General features: G+C 43.6%; 1 protein-coding gene across 3 annotated transcripts in view; it reads left to right on the forward strand.

Moving 5' to 3' along the window:
• Nucleotides 1–14,631, forward strand: part of LOC144158860 (uncharacterized) — a 366,527-nt gene extending 351,896 nt beyond the window's left edge. For all 3 annotated transcript variants that reach the window (XM_077690032.1, XM_077690030.1, XM_077690031.1), the window contains 10 exons: nt 853–947; nt 1,943–2,159; nt 4,166–4,352; nt 5,603–5,725; nt 7,471–7,565; nt 8,324–8,448; nt 8,936–9,204; nt 9,323–9,392; nt 9,982–10,693; nt 12,796–14,631. In XM_077690032.1, coding sequence (XP_077546158.1) covers nt 853–947; nt 1,943–2,159; nt 4,166–4,352; nt 5,603–5,725; nt 7,471–7,565; nt 8,324–8,448; nt 8,936–9,204; nt 9,323–9,392; nt 9,982–10,693; nt 12,796–13,296 — 2,394 coding nt within the window. In that variant the 3' untranslated portion in view covers nt 13,297–14,631. The remainder of the gene's footprint in view (nt 1–852; nt 948–1,942; nt 2,160–4,165; nt 4,353–5,602; nt 5,726–7,470; nt 7,566–8,323; nt 8,449–8,935; nt 9,205–9,322; nt 9,393–9,981; nt 10,694–12,795) is intronic.
• The last annotated feature ends 997 nt before the right edge of the window (nt 14,632–15,628 follow it).

Consider the following 15,628-nt stretch of genomic DNA (forward strand, 5'->3'; position numbering starts at 1 on the left):
TTGGGTCCAATAAGCGAGCTACGACGACAACGCGAGCCCCTAAAGTGCTCTGCGCTTAAACTTTCAGCACAGAATGAAAATAGTGGAGAGTGCATAAGCCGAGCTGCCTTCGGGGGTGGAGAGGGGAATGTGGGTTGAGCATTGTACAGGGGGACATGCGAAACGGTAAGCATGTGTCTAGGAACTTGCATGAGCGCCTATTAGAATGATAGTCTACTGGCTGGAAGTTAGTGTGTTAAGGCAGAGTTACTTGATGTATAGAAGTTGAGAAACTCCGCTTCAGAATCCGGGAGCCTCGAGCCCCCATGCTTCGTGTAAGCTGAGGGGCATGTGTAACAGCGCAGCATTTGGAGGAAGTAAACTGGTCTTTGAAAAACATTTACCTAATATCATAACCTAATAAAATAAAGCTGGGTTTTTAAATTAAAAATATGACTTAGGTAATATTGAGCTATGTTGGCTCGGTTTTCCGTTTTCTTTCTTACATACGGCAGCCGCCGTAAGTACTTGAGGACTACTTGGACTTTTGCAACCGACGACAGGCTCGGCAACTTGCCCGTGTTCGCTTCTGTTTGCCCCAGCTTATGGGGCTCAACCTTTAGACAGGCTTTTGATATATGACGACTATGGGGAGTTTCGCAAGTTGTTTATGTCTGGTAACTCTGTGTAAAGCCACTTGTTTTTCCGGAAGTATTTTCCATGAAAGTTCGGTTGAGCACAAAAGCAGCATTTGTTAGTAATACTTCACACTCCTAGAAAGCCACAGGTTGAATCAAACTAGCTTGCAGTTTGCACTGCTCTTGTGAAAGATTTTGTAATATTTGAGCAAAGCTTTGATGTTTTTTTTTTCAGATTGCGCAAGCCATGATCCACGTCATCAGCAACTTCCTAGCGCTCAACGACAGCGTAATTGCGGAAGGCGACGCCAGTGGTGTAGCCGTCGGAAAGTACGTTCCGGCAACATAACTCAATTCTGTGTGGCTCATTGACAGTGCGGAGAATTTTTGTAGGCGCCAGTGTACTCATAAGTTCGAATCATTAAACTAACTGCGATGGGGCAGGGTCGTGTTTTCCTGAAAGATAACACTCCAAATGTATTCCACCTCATTGAAAAGTGATGTCGTTGTGGCGTGGTGGCCGTCTAACTCAATTTTTTTAAATACTGTCAACGGTCTTTTTGGGAGCGCAGGGAAGATGGGAAGAAGGACGCGGGTTCGGTTCCGGACATCGCCGGCCGCTTTTTTGATGAAGGCCAAAAGCTAAAACGCACATGTGCCGAGATTTTGGTGCGCATTATAGATCTCCAGGAGCTGAAAATAAATACGGAGCCCACCGCAAGAGTGCCCCTCGTAGCCCTGGTGCAGCGTGGGCGCATTAAACTCCACAATCGCAGTCACAAGGTTTCCCAAAATTTTTGCATAAAGCAGACTCATAAAGTAGCCAGCAACATATAATTTGCAGCTAAGAAGACACATTTTTGTCTATATGGTTACTTTGAAAATGAGGCCAACCGAACTCTAAATAGTCTTCCATAGTGCATATGCAAAAAGTGCGTTTGGCTTACTTTTCATTTTAACAAATGAACTACCATGTAAACCTATTCCGAAGCATTTTATAAATGCTGGAGTAGTCAACCATAAGTCTTAAATTATTAGACTGTATTGCAGAAACACAGAAACCAGCAATGATGGATATGCGAGCGCAACACTTTAGGGTGTTATTTAGACGAAACTTAAACAAATAAAACTGAGTTAGATGCGGAAACTAAGCGTTACACTCTATTTAAGAGAAGGTACTCATGCATAACGATGGGCATGATCACAAAATACAATGCACTTCCATAACACCTTCAGGAAAGCTTCCAGTGCGCTTCAAAGCAATCTCGCACTTGTTTTGAGGGGAAGTTTTACTTTGTGCTAAAATATGCGAAACTTGTCGGTAGGCTGGTGTCAGTGGTGGACAGATTCACCTCAGAAGTTGTGCTTGGCTCTGGAGCGCTGATCATCGAGAACGAGAACCTGGTGGTGAAGGCGGTCGAGTGGTCGCCCAAGCTCCTGTCCCAGGGTCAGGACTTCCTCAGCTTCGCCCTGCGATCCAACGGAGACCACTACCTGCACGAGGACTTCTCCGGCGACGGAGACGAACAGGAGGGTGGAGATGTGAGTCTGCGTGGAGTTCTTGGTGTATTTGTAATTCCGCCTGCACGGGTGAATTGTATTGCCCTAAATGCGATTCACAACTGTTGGAGTAATACCGGAGCGGCAGAGAACGGTGAAAGCAGAGGTGGCCACGTAAACTTATGAATGGTCAATTCATGAACACGTTCTTTTCTACATATTCGTTCATACATTTGCAGGGCGCCGCTTTCTATGCAAAATTTTTACACAGTTAAGTTGTAAATAGACATCTATCTGCTTTGCAAACAGTGAAAATTTGCCAAAACGCAGTGTCCAGAGCGCCGTCCGACGACATTCAAAATTTTAAGACTTGGCTGTTGTGGTTTGAGTCTTAGCCTCCCGCTACTAAGGGTGGTGGTTCGAGACCAGCTCTTGCCTACTTTACTTTTTTACATCTTTAGTCTTAGTGATAAATTTCATAGCTTAGGTTTGGTTTCGGAATTATAAAGTGTTTTTTTCTGTTTTGAGATCATGTTAAGGTAACTTACGTTACGTTACGTTGCATAAATGGGGGCGAAATAGTGCCTGACGCGGCATTTTCTCCTCGAAACATCGGTGGACGTCTCTTTAGGGGAGTGCTTATAGTAGCATCGGACGGCACTCTAGAGACAGCATTTTTTGAAATTTGTTTACAAAATCGATATTGAAGCTGGCTGAGACTATATGAGCCATCGATAAGCGCATGGCTCTCAGCCCGCTCTTTTCTGTGCGAGGACATGGTGAAACCGAACAAAGGGGTCGATATATACGCTAAACAAAACATATCAGCGCCCATCTAGCTGGTGTGCGTACACCCTCAAAAGCTTCATCCGCCTTAAAAAATAAAGTTTTCATCGCTGGACAGCACTGAACCCTTGTCGATAAAATCAAAACAACCTGCGCCTAATGATACAATCTAGAGAATAAGAGCTTTTATGAAAGAGCGCCTGCTTGAATATTTTATTGCAATCATTGGATAAAATGCTCCTACCATCGGTAGTTACTGGTCATTAGCTAGCAATACTATTAGCCATTGGCCATTAGCTACCATTAGTTACTAACCTATTATAATCACTTCTTGAGCACTTTTTGGTGCTCTCTGAAGGTCACTAGCGGATGAACTTTATTGCTATGCACACTTTCGTCCTTTTTTTGTTCTGAAATCGCTGTGCACCTTTACCTCACATTTTTAAACAACCCTCCTCAGCGGGACATTTACAAGATGTCTGCGACTAAAAAAAGTGGCCCAAAGGAGCCATGAAAGCAACACATGTTCTTTTTTTTATTTCAGAGATATATTCTTCGACTCTTAACTCCTTCCCAGTGCTGATAGGTGCCGTAGTTACAAAAACATTGCAAGTGTTAAAAAAATAGAACATGTTAAAAGTGCTAACACGTCCCTATTACCGTCGCCCCAAAGGCAGGCAATAAGAGAAATTTATAAAATGATCGGGGAAAAGTGACATCACACAGAAATGAAGGTTTCCGCTTGAATACGTACAATAAAAAAAATCACAAAACACTACGAAAATGCTTAGCACAACGTTCATTATTTTTGAATGTTGCGTCAAACGTTTCACCACAAAGAGTGACAGCTGACAGCTTAAAGTTGACAGACAAATACAGCTGTTACCTGCATTTGAAAGGTTTTATGAGTGATTTAGTTACAACCGTTTTAGTTGCTTTACATGGGTCGAGAAACAATAGACGCAGAACGAAGCAACTATTCTTTACTATCCGATCGAACATTTGTTACGCCGCCCTAATATACGTCAAAGCAATTACCTGCAAATTATTTTAGTTGTTTCTTTCACAGGATCATATTATGACGAAAATACTTTCCGAAATTACCTTTTGAATAGCTAACGATAATTTCGACTGTTTTTTCTTACATCTAAGGTTTTCGAATTGGCAGTTAAAATAGCATTTTCATGCCTATTGTTTTGAACTCCTCCGATGGCTATCGCCTAATCGTGTTGTATGTGGTTCATTTTTGTTTCGCCCAACAGAACATTGTGATCACCATTCCGTTCGAGGCACTATCAATGGCTATCAATAATTCTCTTGTGGCTTCCGGGGAGCCTTTCCGTTCCCTCCGAGAAGTGGAGAAGGGCCCACGCATAGCGTTTGTCTCCTACCGCAACGACAAGTTCTTCCGGCCGACACACCGCAGCCCAGAATCTCTCGTCAGCGCTGGTAAGTGGCGCGACGAAACGGATGTGAGATGAAGAAGACGAAGAAGAAGGCTTTATTTTTCAGCAGACGGTGTTACAATGTCTGCTAACGGGGCAGGAGCTACAGGCATTGAGTGCCTCACGAGGGCTCCTGACCGTCTGGAGCTCACAGCAGGGGCGTTCGCAACAGAGGACACGTTTAAATCAAATATGCGTGCTTAGCAATAAGATCCAGCAATACAGAGAGAAAAAAATAAGTCAATTAAGAAAAATACAAGAAATCGTAGATTTCCAATAACGAGAAACACAAGTTATACAACATCCATAAAACTTTTTTCTGCAATACCTGTTATTAGCAGATACAATAGAACACGACACATTTCTTGACTGATTGTCCATTATGTCTATAAAAAATCACGTCTTAGATAAGTGGGGTGTCGGAACCCTGCGTGATAGATGCTTCATTCGTATCAATTGTTGCTTGGTTGGTCGTTCTATTCTCTTTTTTTTTTCAATCTTAAAAATATAGTTGACTAGGCGAACATTGTATGATTAGTGTTGAAGACGTTATGCGAACGCGCCAGCTATTGGAGATAGCGTCGAACACCTGATTTTCCGTATTGAGAAGCTTTAAGAGATGGTTGACACTTTCAGGAATTCAGGAGAACAATTTCAATTTCCCGATAACCCGCGTGTTGGAAGGTATCCGGCGAATATTCAGTGCAAGAATGTTTTTTTTTTTTGAAACCTCCGTACGTCTTTTATAATAAGCCTTTGGTGCCTTTGAATTTAGACTGGTATTGGAACTTGGAAAATAGAAAGAAAAATGCAAGTCCAGTAAAAATTTAATGGGCCTTCTCCAGGCAAGCATAAAAACTTATATACAGGGAAAAAATTCTCCGTACAATCCGAATGAGAAAAGACAATTCCTTTTTTTGCGGCATTGCACACCGCTTAGCCGTTACTTCAAGGTCCCGCGATGTGCCGCCACATTGCGCATGGTTTAGGGAATAAACTGGCCACGCCCTCAACATCCTAAGCCACTTTTTAGAGCCCAAAATGTTGATATTTGCGTTCGGTCCCATATACCAAAGGAGTTCTAATATTTTATACGGTGGCTGTCGTAGAAGTGAGGCAATGATCAACATCGAAAGACGCAATTATTTTCATTGGTGTAAAATTTTTCGTCATGAATTCCGTTTATTACGAAGCATGATTGCTGTTTACGGGCGCTTGATCGAATACATAACACAATCTTTCTTCCCCATGTAGGGCAAGTCGTGCTATCGGCTAAGATTGGAAACACCAGGGTTGAAAACCTCACCGACCCACTAGTCTATTCCTACCCTACATACAATGCTGAAAGATACATCTGTGCCTTTTGGGATGACCGCCGTGAGTATTCTGGACCTGTTTTGTGTCTATTTTGCTCTTGACTGGTTGGACGCGAATAAAATACCCGCGGTAAAAGCGTGAGAAAAAAATCTTGCAAAAGCAGGCTTAGCAGCTCCCTCCTAATGGTTAATGTGCTAGTACGATGTCCTCGGAGTGTCGTTTTCAAAACTGCCTAGCAAGTGCATTTATTGAAGTTCTGAAGGGGAATAGAGGAGTGGCGGGCCTTGTCACATAATTTCTATATGATTTATATCTTCTCGGATGCGAAGAAACGAATCCCGAAACTTACAGAAAATTACGCAAATTGCGAGGTTTGTACTCCTCAAAGTAGAGAGACGGCCAGCGGATAGCACATGCCCATCTTCAGATTCTAGGCTCACGGTGTGAGCGAAAAGGACAAAAATTAAAATTTGAACAAGGCTGAATCCTGTGAAGCTGGGGCTGCCCAATTTAAAAACAGCGGGGAAACAGAGGAATGGAGCACGGATTCCTGAAATGGGATGCAACGAAAGGTTGCTGCAGAAAAGATGCGCTCATTTATATCTAGTATAAAGCACAGGTTAAATTTGTTATGATGTGAAACGTTATTGTAATCTTTCGCGTTGTGTGGTTCTGATAGTTTCATAAACTTCGCGGTTCTCTGAAAGCCATAGCTAATATTACTCACAGCAAAAAAAATGAAAAACAATGTTAAGGAGGACCAGACGGCAATTTTTTCTGCACTTCCGACCACGCAATAAAACTACGGTCTTTCCCGCCTATCTGGGCTAGGACGGACGACATAGGTAGGGGGGAAATGAACGCTTGTACAACCAACCAGTTTGGATGCACGTGGAATACGCACTTTTATTTAGGGGTTATCACATTAGCTATTGGCGAAGGCATCTAACTTATCGACATTGTACGCTGACGCAATGTAAGATAAAAATTAAAATTGTTTCTATCTGTGTCTCTGCCTGTAGAGAGGGTTATTAACAATAAATAAATAAATAAATAAATAAATAAATAAATAAATAAATAAATAAATAAATAAATAAATAAAATGCGTAAGTGAGGTATTTATTTGGAAAGTATTAAAGGGGTGATAATCAGACGAAGACGAAGTAGAAACACACACCACACTTCGTCTTCGTGTGATTAGCGCGCCTTTAATTCTTTCTAATAAGCATGAACCAACTAGCTCCACAAGGTTTGGTAAGCCTTATTTAATTGAAGTTTTACGGCCTTGCCCACAGTCACCAAGATTACGCCATATTGAAACCAGGAACAGCGATATATGTCCCCAGTAACTAACTGGCAATACGTTTCGGAACGGATGTCTGAGAGCCCCTTTAGTAAAAAAAATATTTCTAACAAAAAAATACCATTGCGTCAAAATCTATCGTTACTTGCACGGTTGCTATGGGAACTCAATAATTTGTATAAAAAAGCACTGTTGTGCCAGTAACCTTTCACAGCGCTTACCACAATCGCACATTTTGCGGAAAATGTTCAGCCATTGACGACATGACATCCCATGATTCCGTGCAACACTATCGGGTGTTTGTGGGCCCGGCTCAGAATATTTGTGTCAGTAATACTACTGTTACTATTTCACGTAGATTTGGAACAGTCTGGTAATACCCGCGACGTTTTTTAGGGCACGGTATTTACAGTTAGGTTGTCGGAAATAATATGAGCTTAGCTAGGCACCCTTCGTATACGCAGTTATTAGATGTAATTACAGTGGAGACTTCTTTGTTTAGGAAAAGAGTGGTCCACCGCTGGCATCACCACCAACCAATCCGGAAATGTGACCGTCTGTAGCTCAACACATATGACTGCATTTTCGCTGCTTCTGGTAAGTCCTAAAAGTGTGGTTATCAGAGGTTTGCATGTCTGATTAAGCTATTGTAGACGAGACTATACATTACGAACATGTAAATGCTATCTTCGAAGGCCCTTACAAAAATGTGAGCTACTGTAAAAAATGGCTATTTTCAAAATTTATTTTAGCAGAGGCAAAAAAAAAAAAATACGCCAACGCAAAGAAATGTTGAGTGTTTAGATGAATACTTGTCCACTTAGAGATTATGCACCCAGCAGTGCACTTGAGCTTTACCTAGCTTAGATATTGCTATCATTGCCGACGGCGCGAGAATTAGGCGGGATTTTCGTGGTCGCTTCTTGTTAAGTGCAACAAAAACTCGCTAAAATTTTAAAGCTCAAACTGCCTTACTTGCGACGGAGCGGTTAAGGCGCCGCTGCTTTGCCTCCTTTTCAATTTCACCTCCAAGCAAATTTATTTTGATTGTAATTGTCGACAACCTTAAATTGTTGAAAATGTTGCCACGAAGGGTAAATTGAACTCCTTTTTTGTCTTCGCTGGGCCTGTCTAACCACCTGAATGTTGTGTCTGTTTTTGTGCCGCAGACTTCCGACATGAATGTTGGAGTAGAATGTTTATATCAATCTCATTTCGTGCAAAATTGCACTTTGTAATGGTTGAAAAAAAAAAACATATTGGGTTGTTACGAGCAGCCTTAGCACATTTCAAGCAAGCTGCACATTGCAAAGTGTATCCTGTCCTGATCATCTTTTTTTTTTTTTCTCTTTCAGGACCCCATGCCTGGAATGGCTACCCCGGTATATCACTACCGAATTCTTTCGCTCATATCGTACGTTGGTTGCATCATGTCGGTTGTGGGCCTGTTCTTCACCATACTTACTTACGCAATGTTCAGGTGGGTTATTTTCCCGAAACGTTTCCTTCGCCACTAGATTTTCATTGAGTTCTTCCACGTTGGATTTTTCAAACACCGCCTTGCTTAGCAGCGTGTTAGAAGTTTACACCTTGCTTGGCGCACAAAAAGAAAACTAAGAGAATATCAAAACTAGAAGATATACTACACACAACTGTGTAGTGCAAAAATATAGCTGTGTCAACGTGTAGTTCAGAAAAGTGATGCGTTCTGGAAGGGGTATATAAATATAGCGTTTTGTACGGCCGTCACAAATGCGGCAGCAGTGCACGCAATGAAACCCTTCAAGGTCAGTCACGGGTGTCACAACATTTATGTGCTTTGTCCCATAAAACATTGCTGTAAGTGGGGACGAGTACACCTGCAGTCGAGAATGAACCCTTTTAGAAATGTAATCAAGCTTGAATGTTCAATGGCTCGTTTATTTCATGTTGTTGCGCCATCACATATGGTCTGTTTGCTTTCCCAGGTGCCTCAACAAAGAGCATTCGGGCAAGATCCTGCTGAACTTGTGTCTGGCGATGCTGTTTCTGAACCTGTCCTTTCTTGTCGGCTCCCTCCATGAGCGCTTCCCGAAGCTCGAGCTATGCCTGGGCAGCGCAGTTGCTACGCATTACTTCCTTCTCGCCTGCCTCGCCTGGATGGGCGTTGAGGCGATGAACATGTACCAGATGCTCGTTCACGTGTTCGCATCCTCAGAGAGCTGCTTCATGGTGAAGCGTTGCCTCATCGCCTGGGGTAAGCATTGATAAGGATGCTATTTCATGACAGTGTCCACCATATGTCACTTTTTACCTTCTGAATAACCAAGTAATTACTCATGTACCCCTGCTTCTCCAATTTTTATTTGGCGTAGGAATGCCCGCAGCTGTGGTGGGGACTTGCCTGGCCATTGATTTGGGACCTTATAAGAGCCAAGATGACTAGTAAGTTCACTCCCTGCTTCAAGTATTGTATTGCCAGGAAGCGATCACAACGTCTAAAAGGAAGACATTTTGAGCATATCCTGAATGCATATCCTGAATCCTGAGATGTTCAGTTGAAATTAGTCATGGTGGAAACCACGTTCAAGCGTTTACTCCACTAATTACCAGTAGCTTAACTTACACCGCGTTGAACTGCGTTTGAAAAAAGGGAGTCATCTGTCTTGGTGTTGAATTAATCGTAATATTACTAAAGGATGTTTTGATGAGGTAATACTTGAAATCAATGTACGGTTCTCACAAACCTCCATGCAAGAGGACCATAGTTTTTGCTCTTTAGAGTAAACTGAAACGGGTAAATGTACCTTATCATAAATTTGGGGAGAGGCACAGTAACTGGGGTGCCGTATTGTATGATATGCTTTAGATATATTTATTGCTTTGCTATAGATATAATTATTATAGACATTATTATTGGAAAAGAAAATATCCAACCTAAACATAACAAACATTACCTTGATCAGTGTTTTCACCGCGGTTTCTTGGTGTGCGAAAGTCTCAACGTCTCACAGTTGTTGCGTCTTCCTTTCAGCTGTGTTATCTCCTCTCGGAACCCCTTCATCTACTACATCGCCTTCCTGGGTGTCTCGTGCTTCATCCTGTTCGTCAACCTGCTTGTCTTCATCATGGTCACACGTGTCCTGTTCAAGCCGCGCATGTCGGGTGCTACAAAAGCCACCAATCACGCTTCCGGTTCCGCTACCCATCCTCCGATAACCACCGCCCAAGTCCGAGGGGCTTTCACCGTCATGACGCTGCTGGGTATCACGTGGATATTCGGCGTGTTTGCTGTGGGGGAGGCCAGGACCGTGTTCCAGTACGTCTTCTGCGTGTGCAACTCGATGCAAGGGTTCCTCATCTTCGTGGTGCGGGTGCTGCAGTACCCTGAGGCCCGCGCTGCCTGGGCGCAGCTGGTCAACACGGGAACCTTCAAGAAGCACCGTGGAAGCGGACCGCCGGCAGGGTCCTGGTGCGCGAACTCGAACCCTAAGCAGAACAGCCACTCGTCCATGGTGAGAGTCACGTCTACCAGCACAGACAGCACGAGTACCGTGGTCTTCAACAGCAACATCTGGAACAAGGGAGGAAGCGGTGGAGCTGGCCGTGCTCCGGGTGCCAAAGACTGTCCCACGCGACTGTCGCGGTTCACGGGGGTCGGTAGGATGCTAAAGAACTGCAACCTTCAGAAGGACGACAAGAAAACGAATGCGGGAGGCCAGTCTAGGAAGAAGAAGGCATCTAAGGTATTGTGTCCACATTCTTCAGTTGGCTTCGCAAGAATTTGTCTCGAGCTAATGATGGGGAAAGACGAGTGAATAATGGCGAGCAGCATGTGGCTATCTTTTGGCTAGGCGAAACGTTCGTGGGTATCGATATATTAAACAACATTGGGGAGAGTGAAGAAGTTGTAACTTCTAGTTGAATTCAGCATTGAGGCTGTGCTCTGGCAGTTTGGTTTAGCATGAAAGAAACTACGCGGTCTCGAAAATTGTCGTGAAAGCAACCAAGTTTTAATGACAAACGAATGTTCACAGAGACCCCATTTAAATTAAAATTGGTAATGGAAGGACGCCAGAACAGGTTCTATGGCGTTACTTCTTGCTTATTGCAAGAGAGTCTGGGTAGGCTGACTCCACCAATTACGTGGCGGTGAAAACCTTCCAATGAATATTTTTTTTAATCTAGGCCTCGTTGAACCACAATAATTGAAAGCCACATATTGGAACCGAATAATTGTTCAACGTAACATACGTGCCGTTGGCCGCAGTAAAAGGTCCTAAAGTTTTGTAATTTTTTTTACAACCAGAAGCCGAGCCCAACGTGGGTGGTTGCTGTTTCGAGTTCACGGAATATGCGAAATTCACGCCAATATTCTCCGAAAATGTATAGGTAAATTACCAATACGTGTTTTCAATGTTTAAAATCAGGCGTTCCTAATAAAGCTTACCCTTGTTGCTGCAAATGTAGCTGCTGGTTTTATAACCTAGGACCTTGAAAGGTCACAAAAATAAAAGAAGTTCATACGTGCACTATTCATTTGCACAAGGCACAAATGAATTTTAGGTACAAGAAGCTCAATAAGGTGTTACCTGTCTTTGTTGGCTGTCGCATGTTTTTCTATGTGCCGCTCAAGCTACTCAAGGTAGAGGGAAAAACGCTATTTAAACAGTTTATTGGGTAGGTCCCATTCCACTTCTTACACATTTTTTATGCAAATAAAATGTTTAGTTGGACGGTTTCTGCTAGAAATAGATTTTTGTTTGCGGCGGACGTCTTCACACCCGGCCTACGTAGAACAAAGGTATAAATGTTATGCCTTTCACGCTCAAACACGAGCCCAGGTTTGACATCGAGGTACTCATGAGATTTACTTTTACAGCTTAAGCGGCTTGGCACATACGTTCTATCTTAGCATATAACAAACCGGGTTTACACCCAAAGCGCCTTTTCAGAAATATAGAGCGAGCGAGAGAGAGAGAGAGAGAGAGAGAGAGAGAGAGAGAGAGATAACTATTATCTCAACAGCTTTAGTCCAGGCCGCCGTGCCTCGGCACTTGATTAGGAGTCGGCCGGTCCATAGGCCTCCCAGGGTCCCTCCCTTTCCCAGAGGCAGTGCGCTCTGTCTAGAAGATACCACAGCATACTGTGAGTACTCATGTGATTTAGTGGGTGATCAATATTTTTTCCAACGACATTTTATTCACATCAATGCCTTTTTTCCACCTGAATCAATTTTGGAAGGAGTACATTGGTACGCGAATTCCAGTAAAGAATGATGCAGTTGAAAAAAAATTGATATGAATAAAGGATTGTTGGACATATTGGTCACCCGCACAATCACTGAAGTATGAATGGCGTGCTGTCTTGAGTCAGGAATCTTTGATACGGGCATTAAGGACGTCAATTGGAAGAGCGACGTGAATTCACGCGTGCACAACCGAGCGCCCTGTACTGAGTAATGGAACTTGTCCTTGGACGGCATTTTCAAAGGCCTTAGCAATCGCGACTACTTTAATTTTGCGTCCTGGTTTTTTCTAGAACCGTAGGGAAACGTTGCAAAAAACGTCCTGCCAAAAAAAGTTATTCGCCAATTAGGAATGCTAAGTAGATGACACACAGAAAACTCGACTTTGAATACGAACAGCAGCCAAATTGTTAGGCGCGGCACAGATAACGTTTTCGAAATGTAAGTTTTACGATTTACTTCTATAGCCTACCTTCAGACCTTTTATTTACTGGCTGGGCAATGTTATCTTCGACAGTTGTGATTTCCGAGTATTTGCTCATAACAGATCGACGCCATTAGTGACCTGAAAGCCTTACCGTTATAACGCTCTTATCGCAGGTCATCGGAGATGAGCCGGACACCAAGGAGGTCCACCAGGAATTCTATTCTTCCGAAAACCAGGCTAATGCCCTGGTACCGGACATTTACGCGGACCAGGCGCAGCAGATCGTAAAAAGCAACAGCGTCAACGCTCCTGAACCGTTCAACTACACGGACCACGAGAGCCACGCGGGAACCCTGAGTTTCGGAGCCACCCAAAAAGCCCACATCTTATTTGCCTACGCCGACGGTGAATCTGCGCCCCTACAGATCAACGGAATCGTCCACACGCCAGTGGACACACGAAGTGTAGAGCCCTTCAGCACTTTCAAGAGGCCACCACAAGTCCCCACGATGCCCCAAATTCCGGAGCTGCCTCCATCATGGGCCACCAGGGAGGTAGCGCCGCTGACCCTAGTAGCCGCGGACTCCGAACCGGCGCAAAACTCTTTGAATGCTGCCGTCGAAGAAACATCTTTCCTCACGGCCAATGGAGCAAGCACAGTGGCTGTGTCCTGAGGCGCTAGAAGAGTTCGGTAATCAGATCCGACACGTCGAGCTCTCGGTTGTGCTCCAAAAGTGTGAGCAGTTTAGAATTTGATGGAGCGCTTCCTAGGCGCCGGAGGATATCTGTGTGGTGATAGCGCAGCGAAGCGACACTCCGACACGCCTGGCATGTCTCCATCTCGATCATGGAGCTTCTTAGCCAAGTTTACGCGGTAAACATCAAGTGAATGAGTTATACAGAGCAAAAATGCCTTACGTTAGGCTGTAGCGCTCACAGAGCAGGCTGTAATGAATAACTCTAGCATTAAGCGTGCTTGCTAGAGAAAAATGTCGACAAGCTTAAAATAGCGATATTTGACCTGAAAGGCCTCGTCATAAACACTTCTTAAATAAGGGCGCCGGGATACTGTTGCGTGACTGTAAAACCTGAAGATTCATTTTTAGGCGAACGCGCTTCATTTTTGAGAGCGGTCGTTTTCCCATCAGCAGGGTACCACAACCTTGGTGCGCTAAAATTGCTAACGAAATACAGTGATATGTATTGTACGACTTCTTACTCGGCTTTCGTCAGCTAGTAGATATGACTACGATTACCCATCCTACCGCTTCGGTCCGTGCTTTCCAGCGCCCGATAACTCTACCTGCGACAAGTGCGCTGACCAGAACACGGGAATGTCTCCTGCAGCCCCATCAGGCAAGAATTTGCTTGGCAGGGAACACTAAATCAGTGTAATAAATAATATGGGCGAGAGAGAGAGAGAGAGAGAGAGAGAGAGAGAGAGAGAGAGAGAGAGAGAGAGAGAGAGAGAGAGAGAAGGCTCTTTAGTGTGAACTGTTGAGGTCAGCCCTGCTAGGGACAAGGCTTGCTACACCAGATGGTGGGTGACTACGTTGATGAGTGGTGAATATTACACATTAGGGTTACAGCATGAAGAAGACAAACAAGAAGCGTTGAAAAAAAAGGGAAGTAAAAGCAAGAGAATGCTGCCAGCATAGTCCGGACATAAAAATACAATTGAAAAGAGAATCGATAATGTAAACATATGGGTAAGTGAACGTCTCGTAGTTTGAAGATAATAAGTTACACGGTGAAGGAGCGTTGAAATTTAGGTCGATAGGGCGCATCATTGGAACTCGAAACCACGCGGTAGTTACCGCGATACAATATAGGTTGTAATGTGCTCTAATAAGGGAAAAAAATAAAATTATAACCGTTTGCACTGCCGCTAGCACGCGTTTACCTGCAGCGTGAATGTATAACACAACTGGCTTCTGATAAAACAGTTTCATATCCTCCTTAGAAAAACAAGGGACTGCCTGTACCTTCAGAAACTGTTCTGTCTCTTCTTCAACATCATGACCAGCGATCCTTATTAAAATGGTGATCTCAACGTGTTGAAGAAGGAAGAATGGAGAAACAGACAGACGACGTGCTAAATTGTTGTTTGTTAATGTTGCTGAATACCCTGCCCTCCACGTTTTCCTCATCTTTGCCAAAGACGACACAGGAGAAAACGACTGTGCCTTTTGGGGAAGGTCCCGAGTTTTCGACACCGCCGTGTGACAGTGACTGTGCCAGTCCCGTATGTGCTCCTGTTACTTATGTTTCTATTTGCCTTACTATATACATGTGTGACAAATCAGATGGATGTGAGCCGGCACCCTTTAGCGGTCATGGTGCCTTCCGCATGTCTTTTTTTATTTAATTTAGGCGCCGGTTGTTGAAGCCGCAGCGATGAAGCAGGACATTATGAGTGGTGGGAAGTCGACGGTGGTCGGTTTGCCTGCTCATAGCCATTGTATCTCTATACAAAACTACTTGCAGACTGCATCTAATTTATCAATACATGTATACATTTATACCTGTTATATATACGACTATACAGTTCACGGAGACATTCCTCTTTCTTGGTGGTCTTTTTGACATGCTCCCGTACTATACGATTTCTATGTGCGTGTATGTGGAACGGAATCACGATGAGAAAGGCATTTATTTAATAGCAAAATATTTGTAGGACATAAGTTTTTTTCTTCCCACAAAGAATGACTGTCAATAACGCAAGAGTGAACGATCTTTGTTCTTTACATTGCTATGGTGGTGAGACCAATGTCTTGAATAAAGGTAGAGGGCATGCGTTACGAGCTTTAAGGCAGGGTGAAATATGCCTGCTCTTTCCATTGCTATGTCGTAAGACCAGCGTCTTCAATAAAGGTAGAGGGCATGAGTTACAAGCTTAAAGGCATTACGTTGAGTCATTTTTATATTTTAAAAAACGGCTTTATACCCTACTGCTCTAAGGTTGCGGTTCTTGATCACAACGCTACTTAGAGACCTCATCTTGCT

Source organism: Haemaphysalis longicornis, unplaced genomic scaffold (assembly GCF_048455015.1).
Source record: "Haemaphysalis longicornis isolate Haplotype H1 unplaced genomic scaffold, Haemaphysalis longicornis Haplotype H1 scaffold_10, whole genome shotgun sequence".
In the NCBI taxonomy this organism is placed as follows: domain Eukaryota; kingdom Metazoa; phylum Arthropoda; class Arachnida; order Ixodida; family Ixodidae; genus Haemaphysalis; species Haemaphysalis longicornis.